The sequence below is a fragment of the Felis catus genome, chromosome E1 (assembly GCF_018350175.1).
Source record: "Felis catus isolate Fca126 chromosome E1, F.catus_Fca126_mat1.0, whole genome shotgun sequence".
NCBI lineage: Eukaryota > Metazoa > Chordata > Mammalia > Carnivora > Felidae > Felis > Felis catus.
The window spans coordinates 59,034,882-59,057,595 of NC_058381.1; the positions used below are offsets into that span (position 1 = coordinate 59,034,882).

Genomic DNA, 22,714 nt, shown 5'->3' on the forward strand with positions numbered 1-22,714 from the left:
CAGGGGCTGGCGCACGGGAAGGACGTCCACGTTCTTTCCCCCACCTTCGCTCGGATCCTGGCCCAGGTGGGTCCCAGTGGCTGACAGCACGGTTCCTTGACGTCACCCGTCTGCGGACCAGGCTCAACCCCACACGTCTCCACTGGTCCCCAAGGGTCCTGCTGGTGAAAGACTCTGAGGACAGCAGGGCCAGTGAGGATGACCGTGGACCCACGTAAAGGGGGTTACCTGCCCAAGGACCTTCGCTGCATGAGAGGGACACCGTCCCTTCCCCAGATGGAGGTGGTGAGTTGGGAGGGACAGGCCGGCAGTGACATGCTGGCCGTCCCTTATCTGCCCGGCGTGGCCAAAGGTACTTTCTTATCTGCCTTGACATGGCCCTTCTTCATTATCTGGGCATAAAGAGCATCCAAGCGGCTATAAAACAGATGCTCCTGGAGATAGCAGGTCGTCTGAGCTCCCCTAAGGGAAGATCCCATGACGGCGGTCCCGAGGGACCCAGATGGCGTCTGTCACCTTCCTGCCGCCCAGTGCCCAGAAGGGCCCTCGACTGGCTCTGGCCTTCGGGCAGAGTCAGCACCGCCACCCCCACCCCTACCCACCAAGGTGGTCAGCCGCCCGCCAGGAGCCAGAGGAGGGACGGGCACCATTTACACTTTGCAGAGAGCCCCAGAAAACAGCCCCTGGCCGTGCCCCCCACTGCCCTTGCCCCACAGAGCTCAGCCCCTGGGGAAGGGAAAGAGAGGAAACCCCAAAACCCAGCACTCCCAGAAACACACTTTGGGGGGAGTTCCAGGCCTGAGTCCCGAGGGCTCCTGGAGACCACGGCTGGGGTCGGACGCCCAGGCCAGCCAGAGTTATGGGATGAAAACAGAGGAAGAGATTCCCGCCTGCAACACCCACGGGACAGTGACAGAGCAAGTTCCAGGAAGGCCCTGTCACGGATGAGCCGCAGGGGAGACGGACTCTGAGTGGTGCTTGCAAAGGGGTGACAGCGGGCAGTGGGCTCCTCCCTGGGGGGCTCGGGAGGGCCCAGCCACAGACAGGACCAAGGGTGTGACCAGCCCGGTCCCGGAGGCACCCCCCAACACACACAGCCAGGAGCTGAGCCGCTGGATCCCTGGTCACTGGGGGACCCGGGTGGGGAGGGAGGGGTCATACCCGCAGGGGTCCCCTTGCTCTGCCCGCCCCTGCCTTCCTGCCCCAGTCAGCTGACAATGTTGCTGACCTCACCCCCCAATCTGCCTTGTCCCCCAGGGGCCAAGGTCTCTGGAAGGTGGGGAGACGCCCTCCCAAGGCCTCTGCTGCCCAGGGAGAAAGTTCCTGCTTCCAGGAGAGATACCCTGACATCGAACCCCTCGTTTCTCATTGTCCTCCTTGTGATGGACCCGCTGGGCTGGTGCTGGCGGGGGGGGGGGGGGCAGGACAGGCCAAGGAGGCCTCCCCAGGGCAGATTCTCAGGGCTGAGGGACGCTGCAGGCCACTGGCTCTAGCCCAGAGTGACCCAAGTCTTGGGCTCAGCACTGAGGTGTCTCCCCTCCCCCACAACACACAGTCCTTACAGATCCACACTTCCAGATGAACCAACAGTGGCAGCGGGCAGAGCTAGAAAACGTGCCTGGAGGGGTGACCCACATCCCAATTGGCAGGCAAGGCCACCGAGACCGGCAGCCTGCATTAAGGGGACAGTCTGGCCAGGCCTGGTGCCACCTGCCCGAGGCCCCCCGCAAGTTTCCGGGCGACTCAGTCCGTCCCTGCTCATCCGTCCCGGGTGGGAACGCAGGGCCAGCGCCTCGCTGGCTGATGACCCAGGGTCCGCCCGTCACCTCGCAGGCGCCAGAGGAGGCAGGAAGGGCTAGGCTGCCCCAGGGTGGTTCGGGCCGGTCCGAGAAAGGACCTCCCCAATCAGGCCGACCCCCATTGGCAGTCAGCGTCCATCGGCCCCTCCGGGGTTCCCAGGGCCAGCGTCGTGGCCCCGGGAGGGACCTCCTTTGTGCCGATCCAGAAAGCAAGCCTGTTAAACAAACAGGCATGTGGGGCACCAACCAGAAACACAGGGAAGGCACAGAGCCACACGCCCCGCCCAGGGGTCCCCAACGTCCCCCACAAACCTCCAGACATGCCTCCTCGAGCCCCTGAATGGAGGTCCCGGGGGCGCAGTCATGCTGTCTGGGCATCCAGCCAGACCAGCCCGCGACCAGCTCTCCACGGTGAGACCTCAGTGTCCCTCGGCCCTGTCGGCCAGGACCCAAGAGTCCCTTCTCACGTGGGGCACAGCTGGGGTCGCCGAATAAATGGTGATGTGCTCAGGGAGAAGCACGGTGAGTTAGAGCTAAGGGGGGGCACAGGGAGGGAGCAAAGCTGTAAAAACGGGAGAACCGATGGACGGACGGAAGGCTCCAAGCAGGGTGGTGGCCTCGGAGAACGGCCACCCCACAGAACGGCCGACCTCACTCAGAAACAGCCACAGAGCATCATTCTGCAGCCCCCAGGTGAGATCACCGACCCCCTGAGCCTGCCTGGGGTCCAGGGCACAGACCAAGCCCGGCTGGGCGGGGAGGAGGTGATGATGGGTGAGGAGGGCTGGGGCCCCGACTCCCAAACCGGCCTAAATCCAGGGCCTCGGGGCCTCGGACCGTCTCCCAGGAAGGCCACTGATGGGGAACGAGGAGTCCTGGGCCTGTGAGGACCAGCGGGGCCTGGAGGCGTCCCTGATCCTCAGAGCACGGCTCAGCGGCCCCGCTGGGTGGAACCCCCGCCCCCGCCCCCCCAGGCCATGTCACCGCGCTGGCCACCGAGCTGCTCCCGACTCGCTAAGCAGGCAGAGGGAGAAAGACATGGGACACCTGGGTGGCTCCACCAGCTGGGCGTCTGGCTCTTGGTTTCAGCTTGGATCGTGATCTCACGGTTCGTGAGTTCAAGCCCCCCGTCGGGCTCTGTGCCGACAGCTCGGGGCCTGGAGCCCGTTTCGGATCCTGTGTCTCCCTCTCTCTCTGCCCCTCCCCCACTCGTGCTCTGTGTCTCTCTCAAAAATAAATATTAAACGCTTAAAAAAACCAAAAAAACTACCATTTATGTCACACTTGACCCGCCACGGCCCCTTGGGTTGGGAGCTCTCACATTATGCTTCTTTTTCTCTCTAGGCTTTTCCGTATTTTCCAAATGTTCTGAAACAAGTGGGAGTTATTTTCAAAACTACCTTCTTAGTCCTTGCTAAACTTCTAGAACTATTTTAATATTTCTAAAACGGGGCGGGAGGGTAGAGGTTTTATGACTGCGATTTCAGCTTACGTGTCCTTCTCACCCTTGTCTAGAAGCCCCTTACACAGAGCTGGGCCTATGTGGGGTTGTCCACACTCCAGAGAACTGTCTCTCTACCTACCAGACAGAATTAGAATTCTCTGACCTAGTGCCGAACCCCCCTTAACATCGTTGGCATCTCAGAAAGGCCCCGGGATTTTAGGGTTTTTTTTATTTTTTAATTTTTACTCGTAGAAAAAACACACATAGCACGAAATTCACACTCGCGTTGCCGTGCGACTGACCTGCAGAACACTGTCGTCTTTCCAAAGCGAAAGCCTGTCCCCATGAAACACTGACTCCCCGGCCTCTGCTGCCCCTTCCTCCGTTCCGCCTCTGTGAATCTGGCGACCGTAGGAGCCTCCCATAAATGGAATCTTACACCGTTTATCCTTTGGTGACTGGCTGATTCCACCTGGCATCACGTCCGCCCGGTCCGCCCGCACGGTACCAGCTGCCGGAAGGCCCCTCCTGCTCCAGGCTGCGTAAACTCCATTGCGTGGACAGACCCTCAGCCGATGGTGGACACCCGGCTTGCTTCTGTGCTTCAGCTCTTGTGAACTGCCACCGTGAACACAGGTGTGCAAACGTCAGCCCCGCTCCCTCATTTAGGGAACCCACCTGCCTGCCTCCCTCCCTCATTCATTCACTCATTCATTCACTCATTCATTCACTCATTCCTACAGACACACAAACTCATACCTACAGAGAAGGTGACCAGTGGTTCGGCAGGACCCGTGGAGCCCCGTGGAGGACAGCTCCCAAGTTGGGGGGAGGGGGTGGGCCCGGCCGGCCCCTCCTCCAGCTCGTGAAGGAGAAGGCGGCTCCGGGGAAGGAGGGTGACGCAGGGGTCCCCCGGACACTGGGGACCCACGGGGGGGCCGAGCACACAGGTCCTGAAAGCCCCGCCTGAGAACCTGGGTCTCATCCCTTCCATGATGGAATCAGGAGAGGGATGGGAACAGTCTTGCTTTTATAAAACTTTAGAGGAAATGGAAATGTTTTTCCAGGAGAACGCCCAAGGGGGCCCGAAGCTGGCAAAGTTACCAGCTGTGTCACTCGGCGGGCTGAGATCCTGGGGCAGGTGGGTATCAGCACGGCGGTGCCCCCCTCCCCCCCCGTCTCCCTCCCCCATAGTGGTCAAGCCCACCGACCCCAGGAAACAATCTGGTCTCTTCAGGGACCTCACCCTGCAGGGCCATCCCACCCACAGGACAGACCCCGCTCTTCAAGGCAAACTGTCCCCACAGCCCAGAGCCCTCCCACCCAGCCCCCCATCCTGGCGTCCGAACAAGGCGGCCCGGCTGCCCCATCTCAGGACCCGACCTCCCTGCATACCAGGAGGGAAGCCTGGGGGGAGGGGACAGCCTGCGAGGGAGGGGAGCACCCCGCGTCCCCAGGGAGCACTGCTAACCCACAGCACATAATCCTGTTAAAATATTAATCCTCATTTAGCTGGAGGCGAGGTGGCCGCTGCGATAAAGCTCCCGAGTGGTAATAAAAGGCAGCAGCAATTGATAAAGTGGATTGTGGCACTAATAAAATACTGCTGTCGTGAAGGTCGGGTCAGGCCCCAGTCATCGGGCACAACCAGCAGTGGGCAGGTCCCGCCCGCAGCGGGCAGGGTGGGGAGCGCCTCCCACGACAGCGGGGGTGCTCGTCGTGGGGGCGGGGGGTGGGGGGCCTCTCCAGCAGAGGGATGGAGGGAGGCTGCTCCGCTCAGCTCCTCTTCCCCACGGTGCCCCCGGATGGCGGCGGCCCTTTGGGAAGGAATCGCCAGCCTCGGGCCACCATCCCTCCCGGCAGGACCGCCACCAAGGTCGCAAAGGTTGTGGTGCCCCCTGGCGGCACACCTGCTGAGCCCAGGCCTGTCTGTGTGTGGCTCCTGATGGCCTCCCACTGCCCGCCAGACGTTTGTCCCAGGCTCAAAGGCTCAGCTTCCCCCCCCCCCCCCGCTCCCGGACACGAGGAAGAAGCACCCCATCCGGCCCCAAGCCGGGAGGGTCACAGGGCCTCCCAAGATGGCACAGGTTCAGGGACCCTGTCTGGGAAGGGTGCTCGGCCACGCCCCCAAGTCAAATTTTCATTCATCTCCTTCCTGATGGCAACGCTCCTCTCCAGCTTAACTGCACAATCGGGCCGTTCTTTGTCTCGTGTCCCCGAGAGCACGCAATGTGTCAGCAACACCCCCGCTTTCCCTCCGCAGGGCGTGGACTGGGCGTGGGGAGACCTGTTAGAGCCCGGTTAGCCGCTTGTCACTGTGGAGAGTGGGGAGGGTGGACGCGTGACTTCCACACTTCTCCACGGAGGGGGCAGCCCACGGTCGCGCTCACCCCGTGACCAGGCGTCTGGGGCCCCCTGGCGGCAGCACCCCAGGAGTGCGTGGCGGCCGGACAGGGAGACGGCGATTCCTGGTTTCAAGACATCGCTCCAACGGCCGCGCGGAGACAGAGGAGAAGCGAGGACATCCGTCAGGGGTCCAGACTCTGCCTGCGCCACCCACGCCTTCTTTCCTTCACCCCCACTGTGTGCCGGGCACTGCAGCCGTGTCCCTAAGCCGCACGTCCACCTGACGGAGCCGGGGAGCCTGGGCTTCCGGGACAGCTGGATTACAACTTTACAAGTAGTTTCTCGACACCCTGCAGCAGGGGCACAACCACACCCAGCCCCTGGCCTCTGACATCACCTGCCGATAAAAGGAACCAGGCTCCCTGAGAAATGCCCGATTGTAGGACGGGGGCAGGAAATACAGGAGATGTGGTTGCCGGGGAGCAGGAAGTGCTCAGAGAAAGTGATGGGCACGCCAAAGGGACACCGGAGTGAAAGGGCTCCCGGCGGCCTGGGACGGACCAGCAAAAATCAATCAGGCAGCAGTGGGTTATAATCCACAGTGTGAAACAAGCATCCGCGAGTCTACACGGGTATGAATTATTGAACAGGTTAATACATGGGGAGAAGAGACAAACGTCCTGCTCAAAATTCCAAATAATTTCTGTAGATACTCTGTCCCCAAGGAGGTGGAGCGTGGCCTCTCAGTCCTCAAGTGTGGGTAGCACACGGTGGCCTTCCTTCCAAAGAGCAGAGCAGGCAAAGAGAAAGAAGAAAGTGGAGACACCTGGAGACTCTATCTTGGCCAGGTGATCAAGGTCACAGCACCGTGATGAGTCACATTGATAGGATGTACCCTTGATAGGACATAATGGGAATGACACTTTATCTCTGCGCCCTTCCTCCCCAAAACCCATAACCCCTGTCTAATCAAGAGATAAACGACAGATAATCCCAACGGAGGGAAATTCTACAAAACACCTGACCAGCACTCCTCAAAACCGCCAATGTCATCAAAAGCAAGGGAAGTCCGAGAAACGATCACACCTGAGAGGAACACAGGAGCTAGGACGATGACACAATGGGACCCCGGTACAGAGGTGGGACAATAGGGGAAAATCTGAGGAAATCTGAGAATACGGCGTTGTCGGTACTGAATCGAACAATAACTTACGAACGTTGCTCATGTGTTATGCAAATATACCGCAGAATGTAAGATGTTACTAACAGAGGAAACCAGGCATAGGGTATGTGGGAAGTCGATCTTTGCGAGGTTTCCATAAACCTAAAATTGCCGTCAAAGAGTTTATCGTAAAAAATGTTCTCCCTAACCAAAAACATGATAGATATTTGCATACGTTTTCCCTCCACGCATATTTATTCACCCAACAAATACGGGTTCAGTGCCTCCTCTGGGCTGGCTGGGGCCAGGCTCTGGGGATACAACCATGAAAAATATGGCCAGGCCTGCCTTCAGGGGGCTCCGGGTCGACCGTCTGCCTGAGAAATGACCGGTGCGCAAGATAGCGGGGAAAGTTACGAGAGGTAAATACAACTGGTCAGTACCCATGAAAAGTAGATTCCAGAATATACGTTCCAAGACACATGCGCTGAAAGATACAAAAAAAAAAAAAAACAAAACTGATGAGGCCCTAAGATCCAATGACCTTGAGCAGTGGTCAGAGATGACGAATAAACCGCACGTGGGAGCAGACAGAAGAAACTGTGACTTGGAAAATCTCATCACACGCCCGTTAAGCACACAAAAGGAACACAAAATAAAACCCAGTGGAGACAGTGGGGCAGAGGAGACACCACTCGTGGCTGGTGGGACCGGCAGCTAAGAGCTCAGCCGTTCTGACCGCGACGCAACTGTTAAGGCCCAAGCAGCCGCATCCCAGGACCCCTTCCCAGGTAGCGGCCGGAGGAAACACCGGGAAAGTAGAAGGGGAAGTCAGCGATGTCACCATAGTCACAGCTGCACTATTTTTAAAAGCAGTCAACAGCCCCAAAGCCCGAGATAGGGTACCAAGTGGCTGGTGCACCCACGGCCCAGAGACGTGGTTCAAAGCAGGGTTGTCGAGCCTGGCTTCAAGGACCGGCTCCTCCGTCTGGTCTGCTGAGCGACCTGAAACCTCGCTCTGCCTCAGTTTCCCCACACATAAAGTGAGGATATTACGAACTCCTGCCTTCCAGAACTATCTCCAAGCTTGAATGAGATCCTGGGTAAGTAAAGCCAGTGCCCTGTCACTTCTGGTTCCCGTCAGCTAGCACACCCTCTTTTTGTTGAAGTGTTCTAGGAGACCATGGAAGGAAAAGGAAACTGATGGAAGGGTGACCCATGAGATCCAGGAAGGAAAAAAAAAAAAAAGCCTGCTGAGACATTGAGACGACAGGGAGCAGACCTTTTCCACCATCTCCAGGCCAGACCCAGGCAGGCAGCAGAGGGTGAACAGGAGCCTTGAATCCACACCCCCGCCCCCCCTCCCCCGGACGGGGGTCAGCAGAAGAAAGTGCCCTGTGACAACAGGTCCTCGAGGCCTCCGTCGCTCGCACCCGCCACCAGGACCAGCGCTGGCCCCAAACCCCCCCCCAATGTCCCGGGCCGGACCCCTGAACCCCCGCGTCGGGCCCACTTCCCTCCCGCCTCCCCCCTCCCCACGCAGCAGCCTGCATTTCAGGTCACCTCCCGGCTCAGACCCAGCAAGGCCGCCCAGAGCCTGGGAATGGATCCTGCTGAGCCCGACAGAAAACCAAACAAGGAAACAGAAGCAAGACAGGTTGCGCGCACGACTCGCAGCGAGGACGCAGGCGACAGGCCACGCGACCCAGGACTCCCACGCGCCCCCCGGGAGACCCTCAGCGTCGGCCTGGGGAACCCGCGGGAGGAGCGCTCCAGAGAGAAGAGGCTGGGGCTGTCACATGACATTTTTCTTTCATCCTATTGGCCATAACGGGGGTCACATGGTCAGATCTCGCTGAAGGGGATGCTGGGAAGTGTAGTCTTTATTCTTGGCAGCCATCTTACTCTGGAGGTCTGGAAGAACAGAACGTTGAAAGACAGCTACCCCAAAACCCGGGCTCCTCCGTGGCCTGCCCCTCTAGCCTCCAGCCCGATCTCGTCCCCCCCTCCGCCCTTGGGAGCCCCGGCACTTCTTCCCCTGCACGTCTGCCGCCCACCTGAAAGGCTTTCCTGCCCGCTCTGCGGCCTGGATGTCAGACCCACAGAGTAGCCCTCCTGGGCCTGACCCCACACGGGTGTAAATGAGGCCCCGCTGTTCTCTCCCAGGGCACCTGCACCCACTCACACACAGCTGCCGCCTCCATCCCTGGAGCTGGGGCCCCGCGCCACACTCCCTGCACCTGCTGTGGCCTGGCCCACCACTTGGCAGGCCGCCCGTCGGCGCTGGTTGTAGGAGTCCGTGCAGTGCGCCTGTCCGGGATTCCCAGACTCCGGCAGACGGGAGAAACTCCAAGGCCGGTTGCTGTGTGGGGATTCCTCCCCAGGGTGTGTTTCAGTAGGGTTCCGGGGGGGAGGGCCCTGGTATCTGCCCCCGTGGTCCCTGGGCCGCACCGCGGAGGAGGCTCCGATGGCCTTTGTGGTGGTGAGCCGGACATCGCTCGGCGAGAACATCTTGCTGCAGCCCTCATAAGTCAGGCCTGCTGTTGACAGGTTTGTAGGTGAAGAAAATTTAAATCAGGACGTACTACCCACTGGACACCTCCACTCGGGCTGCCCGCGGGCACCCCAACACGGGGTGGCTAAAATGGAATGCTGCTTTCCCTCCACCCGCCATCTCCCCCACGTGCAGTCGGCCAGCAAGGCCTCCATACTCCCCTGGCACCCGTCACCATCACAGCAGCCACCCTGGTCCGGGCCACCACCCCCTCCTGCCCAGACACTGGCAGGCACCTCCCTGCACGGATCCCAGCCCGCCCCTTCCTCAGGCCTACCCTCCTGCAGGGGGAACACCTTGTTTGTTTAAAAACCATCAGGTCAGGGGCGCCTGGCGGGGGGCTCAGTCGGTTGGGCGCCCGACTTCGGCTCGGGTCACGATCTCGCCGTTCGTGGGTTCGAGCCCCACGTCGGGCTCTGTGCTGACAGCTCAGAGCCTGGAGCCCACTCTGGATCCTGTGTCTCCCTCGCTTTCTCTGCCCCTCCCCCGCTTGTGCTCCGTCTCTCTCTGGCTCTCAAAAATTAAAAAAAAAAAAAAAATTAGATCAGTTTTGTCCTTCCCTTGGTTGGCTTCGCCCTGACCTGCACAAGAATGCCCGACTCGGTACTACCACAGCCCCCCAGGCCCCAGGCCCCGCCACGCCGCCCTCTGACCTGCCCCTGGCTCCCACCCACGCCGTCCTCTGGTGTGGCCCTGGCCGGCCACCTGTTCTGCTGCCCCTCCCCAGCCATGTGCTCCGTCTCACCCTCCTGCCTTCTTTCTTTCCGAGAACCTCACTATTTTACTGATCTACCTGCCCACTCATTGTCTTTTGTGTGTCCCCAACCAGAATGAGAGGAGCCAGGAGCAGGTCTGTCTCCTTCACTCTGTGTCCGCAGAACGGAGAGCCGTGCCCGGCTCATAGAACGAGCTTCGTAGGTACGGAGAGAGGGAGAGAGAGAGACAGAGACAGAAACAGGGACAGAGAAGGGGGCTGCACACTGAACTCAGGGGTCCCTCTTGCGCGTGCGCCCACCCCCATGAGCACAGGTAACGAGGGAGCCCCCTCTTTCGAGTGCTCTGGGGTCAGGGCGAGCAGGGCACCGGGGCCGAGAGCGCCTAGGAGAGGTGGAGTGGGGACACAGGCCTTCTGGAGGGAGTGGCCCCCTCTGCAATCCAGGCCTTCGGGACCGGTCCCCATCCTCCCTGTGAGGACACACGTGCACCAGGTGGGAGGAGCACCCAGCCCAGGAGGCTGTGCTGGCAATCAAACCGGATGCCGCGTGAGGGCTGCGCCCGGGTGGCAGGTGCGGTGACCAGGGCCGCTTTCCGAGACGCAGGTATGTGCAGGTCTTGTGTTCAAAGAGGCACAGGATCAGATCGGCCCGGCTGACCCTGGGACTTTGCTCTGCTCCTCAGCAGGAACGAGCTCGGAGGCTTTCCTGTCTGAAAAACCCATCATGGGACGCTCGGCTGTCCTCCTCGCCGTGGCCCTGGCCACCCTCCTGGCTCCAGGGACAGGGGCTCCCGTCGGCAGGAAGGTCTCCCGGAATAAGCTGCTGCTGGTGTCCTTTGACGGCTTCCGCTGGGACTATGACCAGGACGTACCCACCCCCAACCTGGACGCCATGGCACTCGACGGGGTGAAAGCACGCTACATGACCCCGGCCTTCGTCACCATGACCAGCCCCTGCCACTTCACCCTGGTCACTGGTGAGCGTTGGCCTCGGGTGGGGCCTGGGGCTGGGGAGGGGGCTGAGCAACCAGGGGGAACCAACAGAAGGCACCCAGTGTATGCACAGAGCCCTGTCCCCCCGGGGGGCCGCACAGGGACAAAGGTGACCCCCAGGAGGGGATGCTGTCACTGGGGAGACGCAGCACGGCCGGTGACAACCGACACAAGCCACAAAACTACCCAGCCGTCTCGTTTTAAACGGTGACCCCAACCAAGGTGGCAACCTGGGAGGGCTTCTGGAGGTGGTGAGTGTGGCTGGGTTTCAGACAGGCAGGCAGGAGAGATGAGCCTGAGGCTCCCTGCTGTCCCCGCCCCTGAGGTCCCCTCGAACCCACCGTCGCCCTATTTAGGCTGGGAGTCTACAATTCAGGTGTCAGCAGGGAGACTCAGGGGGCCCTTCCTGCCACTCCCCGCTTCCTGCCCGTCGGTCCAGCCCCAGCCGCCCCTCCCGCCTGTGCCTCCCCTCCTCATCTCGTGAGGATGCTTGCCCATAGACTCAGGGCCCAGACTGCCCTCATCTTGACCTCACTAGTCGCACCTGCAAAGACCCCATCCCCAAGCAAGGTGACACGCTGAGGCTCTGGGGGGACGTGACCTTGGAGGGGGGACCCCATTCCTTACGGACGGCTCATCCTGATGCCAGCATTCTGTGACCACGGCTCCCACTGCAAACACCTGCAGGTCACCTGCGTCCTCTGTAGATCGCGGACGGGGGAAGGGGGAAGGGGGCACACTCTTCATCGTCCCTCCTCTTGTGCCTTCTGAGCGCACGTGCGCGTGTTTCCCGTGCAAAAAGTGAACTTTAGAAAATACCTCGTGGATAGAGCTCCGCTGGGAGTTCATTTAAATTTCTGCCCGGATTCTGTGTTATGACCGGGCCGTAACTGATTAATTAGTTCCCTCCTGAGAGCCATCTGGGTCCCTCCCAGGCTTTGCTAAAACCCAGAGGCTACAAATGACGTCCCCGCACGGGTGGGGCTGCGCTGTGCGCACATTTAGCCGCAGGATAAGTCACCGGCACTGCGGATAGAACCTCTGGGTTGGGGAGGATGTGCCTGGGACCCCAAACCTGGGCTCCTGGGGGGCGGCACGTGAGAAAGCCCGCCCACCTCCCACCTCCCCTCTGCTGCCTCCTCCCCACAGGCAAATACATCGAGAACCACGGCGTGGTTCACAACATGTACTACAACACCACCAGCAAGGTGAAGCTGCCCTACCACGCCACGCTGGGTGTCCAGATGTGGTGGGACAATGGCAGCTTACCCATCTGGATCACAGCCCAGAGGCAGGTAATGCCCCCACAGACGGCAGTCGGGAGAGAGGGGAAGGAAGGACCAGGCCCAGAAAGACCTTTCGAGACCCACGCTGGCCCGCTCCCCGCCCTGGAGTCCTGGGCTCCCAGCATAGAGGGGCCTGGGGGGCGGTGGGTACCGCCCTGCCCAGTCCTCCCTGGAGCCCTGGGACCGAGCAGGGCTGCTCCGTCCTCCCGCCGGGAGGGAATACTGCACCCCTGGACCCCTGGCAGTGGCAGAGGGGTCCCCACCGGAAAAATAATGTCACTCGACCAAAAGGCACATAACAATGAAACAGCCTGATGCCTTTCCCCTTCCCGGCTCCTCTCAGGGCTGGGTGGCTAAGTTCCAGAGGGAGGAAGACAAAGTAAGAGGTGGGTTGTGGGGTTGAGCTCAGGGAGCTCACCATCCTGCAACGTCCTGGGAGCTTCCTGGCCCCACCACAGGCGTGGTTTCTAGTCAACAAGGCCCAACAGATGCTTTCAAGATGAGCCCAGGATGAACTTCGGAGCCTACACCCACCTTCTAGGCCGGGTGTCCACGCAGGTCGGAGTCCCTCCGCTCTGGAAGGAGCTACCCGGATGCCAGGCTCACTCACAGAAAGCAGGGGCCGAGAGCCTGGCCTCCCGCGGCGCTCGGTCCAAACAGAAGGGCGCAGGGGGAGCGGACAACCGCGGGCACGTGGCTGGGGGGCCAGATGGATCTGCAATTAAGCCATCGATTTATGGAAAGGCGGATGGGTGGCCAGGTTGAAGGCTGCAAGGGCAGGCCAGAGGACACGGGGGAAGGACCTGGACAAGAATCCTGCGGGGAGGGGCCGGGCTCCAGGCCAGAAGGGGAGGGCCGTCCGTCCGGACAGCTCAGCCTCGGGGCAAGGGCCTAGGGCCGTAGTGATGATGAGGACGCTGCGTATCTGGGGACATGTCTATATCCGTTATCGCACTGGTGCTGAGTCCTGAGTCCACGGGGCACCTGCTCTCTCCTCTATAAAATCGGGAACATAAGATAAGAGTTGTAAAAGGGCTTCCCCCAAAGAAAGGCCCACGCCTGCAGCAGATGCAGGGCAGAGCGAGTGGGCAGAGGGGAGGGCAGGGGCGGGCGCAGGCAGGGGCCGAGCCCAAGGAGGCCCGTGGCTCCCACGCCACCTTCCCTGACAGGGCCTAAAGACCGGCTCCTTCTTCTACCCTGGCGGGAACGTCACCTACCAAAACGTGGCCGTGACGCTGAGCCGGAAGGAAGGCGCTCTGCACAACTACGGAAACGAGGCGGAGTGGAAAGCCAACATCGACACGGTGATGACCTGGTTCACGGGGGAGGGCCTGGACCTGGTCACGCTCTACTTCGGGGAGCCCGACTCCACGGGCCACAAGTACGGCCCCGAGTCCCAGCAGAGGAAGGACATGGTGATGCAGGTGGACAGGACCGTGGGCTACCTCCGGGACAGCATCAGGAGCAGCGGCCTGGAGGACAGCCTCAACCTGATCGTCACCTCGGACCACGGCATGACCACCGTCCACAAGCAGGCCCAGGACCTGGTGGAGTTCCACAAGTTCCCCAACTTCACCTTCAAGGACATCGAGTTTGAGCTCCTGGACTACGGGCCGAACGGGATGCTGCTCCCCAAGGAGGGCAGGCTGGAGAAGGTGTACGAGGTCCTCAAGGACGCCCACCCCAAACTGCACGTCTTCAAGAAGGAGTCCTTCCCCTCATCCCTCCACTACGCCAACAACTCCAGGATCACCCCCTTGCTCATGTTCAGCGACCCTGGCTACGTCATCCACGGGGTGAGCTGCCCACGGAATCACGACTGGGGACGGGCTCCCTCACTGGGCCGCCGGGCCTCCCTCTAGTTCCGTCTCCCACCGGCCCCCAGTTTGAGGGGCGCGGGCCGCCACGGGCACATACCCATCACCACGCGGTGGGAGTGCGTCTGTCCACGTGCACATGTGTGTACGTGCGTAAGATCCGTGTGTGTGCTTCGTACACGCTCTGGGTGCGTGCGTGGACATACATGTACGTGCGTGTGCACGCGTGGAGGTCAAAGTGTGGGAAGACCGGCCAGAGGGAGGGAGGGAGGGAGGGAGGGACGAGGGCAAGGGGCCCGCTCTGCCATCAGATGAGAGCCACGGGATGCCGGAGGGGAAGCCAGATGCAGGCTGGAAGGGGGAGTCAGGGAGGGGGCGCTGGTGTGCACAGGGGCCCCGGGCGGCCAGCGCCACCCCGCGTCCTTGGGGTCAGCGGCTCTGTCACCAGGTCTTTGCTGAGGCTCTCTCTTGGGCCGCCGGATCCTTGGGGGCTCAGAATTCAGAGAACCTCCCCTGCCCCTACGCATGAACGCCTTCCGGGGGTCCTCTGCCGACACAGGGATGCGGCTGGCAGAGAGGGCGGGGGTGTGCTTCGAGCCCCGCAAAGACTCAGGACCTTCCCTCCTCGGCAGAGACTGAGTGTGCAATTCAACAAGGGGGAACACGGCTTTCACAACAATGTCACAGACATGAAGACCATCTTCCGGGCCGTGGGCCCCAGCTTCAAGCGGGGCCTGGAGGTGGAGCCCTTCGAGAGCGTCCACGTGTACGAGCTCATGTGCAAGCTGTTGGGCATCGTGCCCGAGGCCAACGACGGGTCCCTCAGCGTCCTGCTGCCCACACTGCAGGAAACCAGCCACGGGCCCCTCAGCACCGTGCCGCCCACACTGCAGAAAACCAGCCACGGGCCCCTCAGCACCGTGTCGCCCACGTCCCCCTCAGGTAAGGTGCTGCCGTCCGCCTGCACCTGCTCTGCCCCCAGGCACCTGCAGACTGTGTGTGCGCGCCTGCCCTGCCCTGACCAGGGATGGCCGTCAGCCGTGTGGGGCCGCCTTCTCCTTCCCCGCCCCAGACTCTGGAAACATCCTGAGTACCCGACACCATGCAGCGCACTTTGCACATCCTGGGAGCAGCACAGAAGGGGAGCAGCCTTGTTGGGGGCGGGGAGACTGAGGGCCAGGGAGGTAGGTGGTTTGCCCACAGGACAGGCCTCCTGGTGAAGTCCACCTCCGGGCTTCTGATGCCACATAACCTACTGTCCCACATGGCCACGGGAGGGCTCCTTCCTGGATCGGCCTCCCCCCAGCACACCCTTACCCCCCCCCACCCTGACCCAGCCCAGGGGCAGACAAGATGGTGGACCCAGCAGGGACCTGGCTGGAGGTGGGGAGGGGCTGCTCAGCAGGGGAGGGGCCGTGGTGAGAGATGAGGTCAGGAGGCTCATGGGGGGATGCAGAGGGCACCCGGGCCACCATGGGGGAGTGGGGGAAGTGATATGCTCTGGCTTCCCTCACTCACGGGATGCTCCAAATTTCCTCAGGGTTTGCTCTCGTGCCACGTGGCTGGTGCCCCTTGGTGATGGGACTCTCAGTGGCTACGATTCTTCTGGCCAAGGTCGCATAATGCCGCTCCAGGTCAGAGGCCCAGGAGGGGAAGGGAGGGGAGAGGAGGGGAGGCAAGAGGAGGGGAGGGGAGGGTGGGACCGTGCTCCCTGCTGCCCCAGCCCGATGCCCCCACCATTGACCTGGGCCCCCTCACCGGGCAGAGAGGAGTCAGTCCTCAGGACCCTGCAAGCCCCTTCCAGCTGCCCTGCTCTAGGCCTGGAGCAGGTCTTTCCCAAGCAGACCACCCATGACACTGGGACCCTCCCAGCCTCCTCCCCACCCGGCTGCCTGCAAGTCCGTGCTGTGCCCCGGGACAAGGGAGAACTCAGAAGCCTTGGGGTTTAGGTTTGCGGGGCAGGTCCTGGGACACACAGGGAGCAGCCAGCCCAGAGGACTCAGCTTGCCGAGCGATAGCCCTGCCTGGTTTCTGCCGTGTGGTGCCACAGCCCTCCAGCCAAAACAGAAGCCAAATCATTCATTCGTTCCCAGACCACACAGTGGGAGCCTGTTGGGTGTCCCGGGTCTGGGGATACCAGCCAAGACAGTCTGGGCCCCACGCCCCGGAGTTTGTAATTTAGGGGCCGCCAAGGGCAGACAACGGGCAGAGAACGAATCAGTGGGCAAGACGACTGAGACCGTCTAACGGGGGAGGGGGAGACCTGAATGAGGAGGACTGGCAGCCATGCCCAGCCCCGGGGGATGGGGTTCCAGGAGCACAAGTGAGAGCCCCTGGGCGAGACTGCCTCCTCGAGTTTGTGGAAGACAAGGGAGGCCTGTGCTTGGAGGCTGGTATTGGAGGAAGGGGTCCATGATGAGCTCAGCAAGGACAGAGGGGCCCGGAGCTGCCTCACGGGCCGCGGGGAGCCCCTAGCCGAGGGACATGGTGGGGGGAGGGGACACCTGATTCGACACCAATGATTAAAAGAACACAGGAGGCCAGAGCGTGGCCAGTTAGGAAGGTCCCGCAGGGGTCCGGGCAGAACATCTTGGGGACAGAGTGGAGATGATGTAAAACGGACGAGTTCACAATACCTTTAAAGGGCCTGACTTACAAGGTGTGTTTCTGGGGGTAAAGAAAATCGAGATATGAAGGCCGTGTCTGCAGCTCAGGGTCGGGCTGCCCCAGAAGGGCCACAGTCACTCACTGAGACGTGAGGAGAGACAGGAACCAGTGGCAGCTGAGATAGGAGGGAGGCCAGAAGGCAGAGGGGCTGCAGAGGAGTGGGGGGGGGGGCACTTGCCACTGAATGGTAGAGCTGGAGGGAACCAGAAAGATCATTTTAGCCACCCCCTCTTACCCAGACAGGACGCTGGAGCCTGGGAAGTTAGCGAGCTAGTCCAAGATCACCAAAAGGGACTCTGTCTGAGCACCGGTTTTTAAATCCCTCGTCTGGAGTACTTTCCGCTGTGTCCACCACTAGCTTTCTGTGCGCAGGGGGATCGGGTCCTTGAAGTGGGTTTTCCGGCACGAGACGGTGATATTATAAGATTCCCCAGCCCTCCAGCCGAGAGGGGGCTCAGACTTCACAGGCAAGGGAGAGGTTAGAGCACCTGACTCTGCTCATGGTCCCAGGGAGGTCTGCCCCAGAAGCGTGCTAGCAAACCCGCTGTCCGGCCCACCAAGCCAATTTCCAGCCCCAGAGCGAGGTCACAAACGCCGGGTTGGGAAAAGCCTGCAGAATCAGCCCTCACAACGGAGCCGGGGCCCAGCCCAGAGCTTGGAGCCCTGGAGACAACCTCCCCTGTTGGGTTTGGCGTCACAGCTGCCGAATCCGGTTCGGAACTACGGCTGCTGTCTCGTAGGCCATTTTCTCCGCTCCAAAGGCAGTGCCCAAAGGATTTGCCACACGTGGCCGCCCTCCACTGCGACCTGAGTCCTCCTCACCAGGCTTGAGAGCAGGGGAAACCAAGGCACCCTCGGGCTCTCCCCACTTCTGGGTCTGCAGGACCCCCCAGCCAGGCCTAGGAAAGTGCCCCCACAAGCCATCCCCTACCCCAGCCCCGCCCCCACCTGCAGGGTGGGGGTCAGCTGAGGGTCAGGAGTTCCCACACACAGCCTGACATGAGTGTCCAGGCCACTATCTTCCCAGCCCATTTCCCACCAGTCCCTCCCTCCCTGCAGCCCTGCTTCCTCTTCTCCACCAGACCAGCCAACAGACACTTATTCTTCCAGGCCCGCCTCTTCCAGGAAGCCTCCAGAAGCTGCCCTCTCAATGCGTGAGTCCGCTGGACACGGATGGGCCTTTAATCCCAACTTAACCACAGACCTCAGTGTCCCCACAGCCCCAGCTCATGCTCAGTCGTTCTGGTGCTGGCAGTGGGGCCCCTGCCCAGGTCTGGGGCGGTGCAGGGTCCCCCTCCCCTCCCCTCTCCCCGGCTTCCCACAGGCCCCGCCCCCACAAGCCGTGCCGTCTGCGGCCACGCGGGGGCGCGCGGGAGCCCCGCGCGGGAAGGTCCCGCGGCCCGGCTCCAGCTTCCACCCGGGGCGCAGGGCCGGTGGCGGGGACACTTTGCCTGATCGAGTCCGCACGCCGGTCCCCGCCGGCTCCTGCTCCAGGGGGAATGAAGGACAGCCTAGCCGCTGCAGTCACAGTAGCCACCGTGGCTACAGGCCTTTTGCTCCAAAGCCTGCTGGGTTTTCTTACAGCCCAACCAGTTGGCCCCAGCGTGTGATGCCTTCCTAACAACTTAGGACGACTAACCACCCCCCATCCCCACCCCCGGGAACCCATCCGCTCTTCCTGCGGGACAGGCCCTGGTTGGCCTTGCCAAGGAGAGGTGGCACAAGGGGTGGGGCGAGAAGGCTCTTTGCGAACTGACAGGGAACCACATCATTGCCCAGCCAAAAAAATAAAAGTAATTTAAAAAGGCGAAGACGTTGCAAATAGTAGACCCCCCACGGGTGGGCGTGGGGGAGGGGGGAGAGTATGTGTGCGTGTGTACGTGTGTGCGCACGCATGCGGGCACGTCTGCACGTAAATAAACACCCTGGAGCACTCCCAGGAACAGGGGAGCACTGCCGGCTCCAGAGACGGGCCGGAGCGGGAGGGGTGCGGTCCGCCACGCCGTCCCCTGCGCACTGCGCATACCAAAGCATTTCCGGACCATGCACTCAAAACCACTTTTAAAGAGCAGGGCTTTGGAGTGACAACTCCCACTCCAGTCTGTCCCCCACTCACAAGCTGTGACCTCGGGGCGCAGCCTCAGTGTCCTCATCGGAAAACGTGAGGGGACGAGGAGATGCATACTTCCCTGAGATCTGCCCAGGAGAACGCTGGGAGGCTGGGGGCCCCCCAGGTGAAGGCCGGGCCGCAGAGACTGCGTGTTACAAATCCAGCCGTAACACTGTGAGACGCGACTCCGCAGGAGGGGTTTGCGGGACCAGACGACCCCTTGCCTGTGAGCCCCCCTCCCCTCCCTGGGCCTCATCTACCTGTGACTGGGTCCCACCTTCACCTCCAGGGTCCATCCCAACCCACCCTCGGCAGCTGCCTCACCAGCTGCCCGGAGCTGGAGTCTTGCCTTGGCCTCACAGGCCCTGCATCCAGTCATTTCCCTAGAAGGAACGCCCCCCCACCCCACCCCCATCAGAGCCTGCCGGGCACAGGATACCCAGACCAGCCTGCCAGCCCACACACCAGCTTCTGACTCCGGACAGGCCCGAATCCGGTCTTGGCCCCGGGGAGTCTGCCCATCTGGCTGGAGGGGACCCGGAGGGGGATCCGCGTGCATTCACAGCTGCCAAGCACTGAGCACCCACAGGGGCCTGTGTGACCACCACGACCCACAGGCCCCCGAAAGACCCCCCAGCCTGCCTCTGAGAGCCCACGGTTGGCTGCTTTGCAGAGGATGGGCCGACAGACACTCTTAAGGCTCGTCTGACTGACTTTTTCAAAGAGAAAAGAAAGAAACATGATCCGGGCTTCGTGCCGTGAGGCTACATTTCTCATTTGTGCAGTGGTGGGGACTGCCCTGCGCCCGGTGTGGCCGGGGGCGACCCAGCCCCAGCTCCCGCGCTCAGACCCTCTAACGCAATGCTGGGCAGCCCCACACGAGTTGCTGACCACTGGGCCACGTCCCCACTGTAACATCAGGAACAACAGGGGTCTCTGTCTCACAGGTTGGTCCTAACGATTAGGTGAGTTACTGTTCGCAAGCTGGATCCGGCCCACGGGAGGCCCGCGAGCTACGCTTCAGGCCCGCGCGAAGACACGCGGAACAGCGAGGCGCCCTTTGCCGTTCGCCTCCAAACGTTGCTTCTCTCGCAGGAAGTTTCGGGTCGGGGACGCTAAGCCTTGAAGCACCTCGCTGCTCTAGCACCCAGAGGAGCCAGGCTCAGGGCGGTGACGGGCCACCCCGTGGCCGCAATGTTATACCTGCGTTGTCCCTGGTTTTATGATCACCTTCGGTTTGAGGTGAGAGCTACTGATCTTCCATTTATGTCTGGTATTTCAACGGTTTTTCTTTCTAAAATTAACTTAAGGGGAAAAAAGGACGTGTTGATGTAAGGGCAGTGCCTTGACCGGGGCCATAGCAAAGATGGCCGGTAGACGCGACAAAATTTAGAAACAGTAAAGGAGAGGGAGCCAGAGGCACACGTCCGGGAGGTCGTCCGTGCTCCCACCTGCCTGCTCTCCCTTCCCCCCACGTGGCCAACCCCGGAGGCTCCTGGAGGGCAGCGCTCAGTCTCCCCGGTGGCTGCTGTCCAAACACTCCCGCCAGGGGAGTTCGGGACGCTGCTGAAAACTAACATTGTAACCCACCGTGCAAACTCCATCTTACTCTCGGCCCAACCAAAACAGTCGGGAGAAAACCCCGGCTGAAACAAAGCGACACTGCCTTCCCGAGCCCCGTGGAGGTGACTGAGGACTCACACGGATACACCATTCGTCCACGTACAGCTGTCTGCGCAAAGCCTTTGTTGACTTTAGCCAGGCAGTGATGGGTGACACGTTCAAGTACTGACTGGCCAGTTCATGAGCGACAGGGTGTCGGAGGGACCGTGTAAGTCCCCTTTGTCAGGAGGCCTCCCCCCTTTAGAGCCAGCCCCGCGTGCTGTCACCAGGAGGCGGCGCTCTTGGGCTCTTCAAACCCCTTGAAGCCTTTCTCCAGCACCTTCTGAAATAGGAATTCAGAAACTCGGGTTCCTCCAGCTTCTCCTCCCGCCCCTCGGAAATAACCACATCAGCCTTGGGGGAGGGGTCAGAGTACTCGTTCCCCCCAGTTGTAGATGGAGCCCCAAGTGAACGCTCATAGTCCAGAGAAGGAGAACTTTCCAAATCAGGTTTGTTTTAGGATCCCATGAGGGAAGGGATCATGCAGCCCCGCGCCCAGCACCAAGGCCACCCCGGATCAGCGGTTTTCAAATTCAAGGGTGCCTCAGAATCGCTTTGCTAGACCAGGTGCTGTGCTGGTGAGCCTGAGCGCGCACACGCGTTTCTGGATCGGAGGCCTGGAGTGGGCCTGAGAATTTGCACTTCTGACTAGTTACCAGGTGATTCTCCTGCCGCTGGCCTCGGTACCACGCTTCAGAATGGCTGCACTTACTAAGGGTTATGAATGAATGAATAAAGGCAAACTGGTCTTGCCCAACCTCCTCAGGTAAAACAGGATTAGAATCGAGGCAGCCTCATTGGCTGGCTGGCCCTGAGCGAGGGTGGGGTCAGCAGATATCCCCATGGAGGGCCCGGCCAGCCCTTTCCTTCAGGTGCTACTTGCTGGCGGAAGTCAGTCTTTTTTTCCAGACCCCAGGGAGCTGCTGGCCCAGATGCTCTCCTCCCCACTGAAGAGCCACGTCGAACGCTTGGGGGTGGGAATGGCGGGGGGGGGGGGGGGCAGGGGGGCTCCCTTTGGCCCATCCTTCCGGGACCCAGCAGGAGCAGCTGTCGGTCATAAAACCAGACAGCCGTGCTTGTGACCCGGTCCAGGCTCGGTCCCCGGAGCAGGATCCTAAGACGCACCTGTCTTGCTGCGCCTTCGCACCCAGCAGCAGTAAGTGCTTTGCGCATCCACTCGCAGCAGGAAAGGTTCGGCGCCCAGCCCCAGGCCTGCAGAGGACCGGAGCGAGGGGTCCAGGACCCCCAGGCAAGCAGCAGGGACCGAGGATGGGCCCGGGGCGGGGCGGTATCCCGAGGGGTGTCAGCCAGAGGCGCTTCGCAGGGGTGTGTCCCGCCTCGTCCGCGCGTTTCTGGGGGTGAGCGGCCTCCCCTCCCCCACGCCCGCCGTCGGGGGGCGCAGCGCCCCTCACCCAGACCGCGGAACTGCGGGAGCCTCTGTTGCCATGGCTACCCGCCGCGCTCCGGCCTCCGCGCCGCGCGGTGGGTGGTGCCAGGGCCGCAGGCGGTGCGCAGTCCCTGAGCGCGGCGCTGGGGGCGCAGGCGGGACGCGACGGGCACGCCGCGCGCTCCGCGCACACGCACGCCGCCCTGTCACGGCGCACCCCCACACCCCGTACACACACACACACACACACACACACGCACACGCCAGAACACGCGCCGCCTACAGGCGCGCAGGCACCACTCACACCCCACACCGTACGCATTATTTCCCATCCCAGCCACACGCTGTAAATACTAGGACAACACGGGCTTGCGCGCCCGACACCCACCCGGGACCCGGACACCCGAAGATGCGCGGTTGCAACAGGCCGCCGGCGTCTACACTCGCAGGCACAGCCCGCAGAGGGTGGCAGCCGGATCCGCGCACGCGCAGCAGGCTGGTGCACCTCTCCTCTTTGTGACCCTCTCCGCAGACCCACCTTGCGGGGCCGCTTCAGAGGCGGGGTGGCCTCCTAGGCACGCACCCCACCCCCCGACCGGACAGTCGGCGCGGTTGTCCGGGGAGGCCCCCACCATCAACCCTACCGGAGCGCCCAGACACCTGCAGCCTGCCCGCCCCCCCTCCCCGGCGCGGGAGCAGCTAAAGCGCAGCGGGCCGGGTCGGAGGGGGTCGGGATCCGGGTCGCTGGGTCAGCGAGGATCCGCAGCCTCAG

General features: G+C 61.7%; 2 protein-coding genes and 1 long non-coding RNA gene across 3 annotated transcripts in view; 1 reads left to right on the plus strand and 2 right to left on the minus strand.

Annotated features, from left to right (window-relative positions):
- Nucleotides 1–9,262, minus strand: part of LOC111557856 — a 44,461-nt gene extending 35,199 nt beyond the window's left edge. Inside the window, exon 1 of the mRNA XM_045044184.1 lies at nt 8,992–9,262. Within this exon, the coding sequence (XP_044900119.1) occupies nt 8,992–9,262 (271 nt within the window). The remainder of the gene's footprint in view (nt 1–8,991) is intronic.
- A 726-nt stretch (nt 9,263–9,988) lies between these two features.
- ENPP7 (ectonucleotide pyrophosphatase/phosphodiesterase 7) lies at nt 9,989–19,205 on the plus strand. Its single transcript, XM_045044974.1, has 6 exons — nt 9,989–10,997; nt 12,163–12,308; nt 13,469–14,095; nt 14,749–15,058; nt 15,657–15,750; nt 17,894–19,205. Exons 1-5 carry the CDS (start codon nt 10,745–10,747, stop codon nt 15,737–15,739), a joined length of 1,419 nt encoding a protein of 472 aa, XP_044900909.1. The 5' UTR covers nt 9,989–10,744; the 3' UTR covers nt 15,740–15,750; nt 17,894–19,205.
- Nucleotides 19,206–19,636: 431 nt separating this feature from the next.
- LOC109494131 lies at nt 19,637–21,989 on the minus strand. Its single transcript, XR_002148707.2, has 2 exons — nt 21,681–21,989; nt 19,637–20,197 (listed from the first exon to the last, which is right to left on the minus strand). It is a non-coding gene; the product is annotated as an uncharacterized LOC109494131 (long non-coding RNA).
- Between the last annotated feature and the right edge of the window lie 725 nt (nt 21,990–22,714).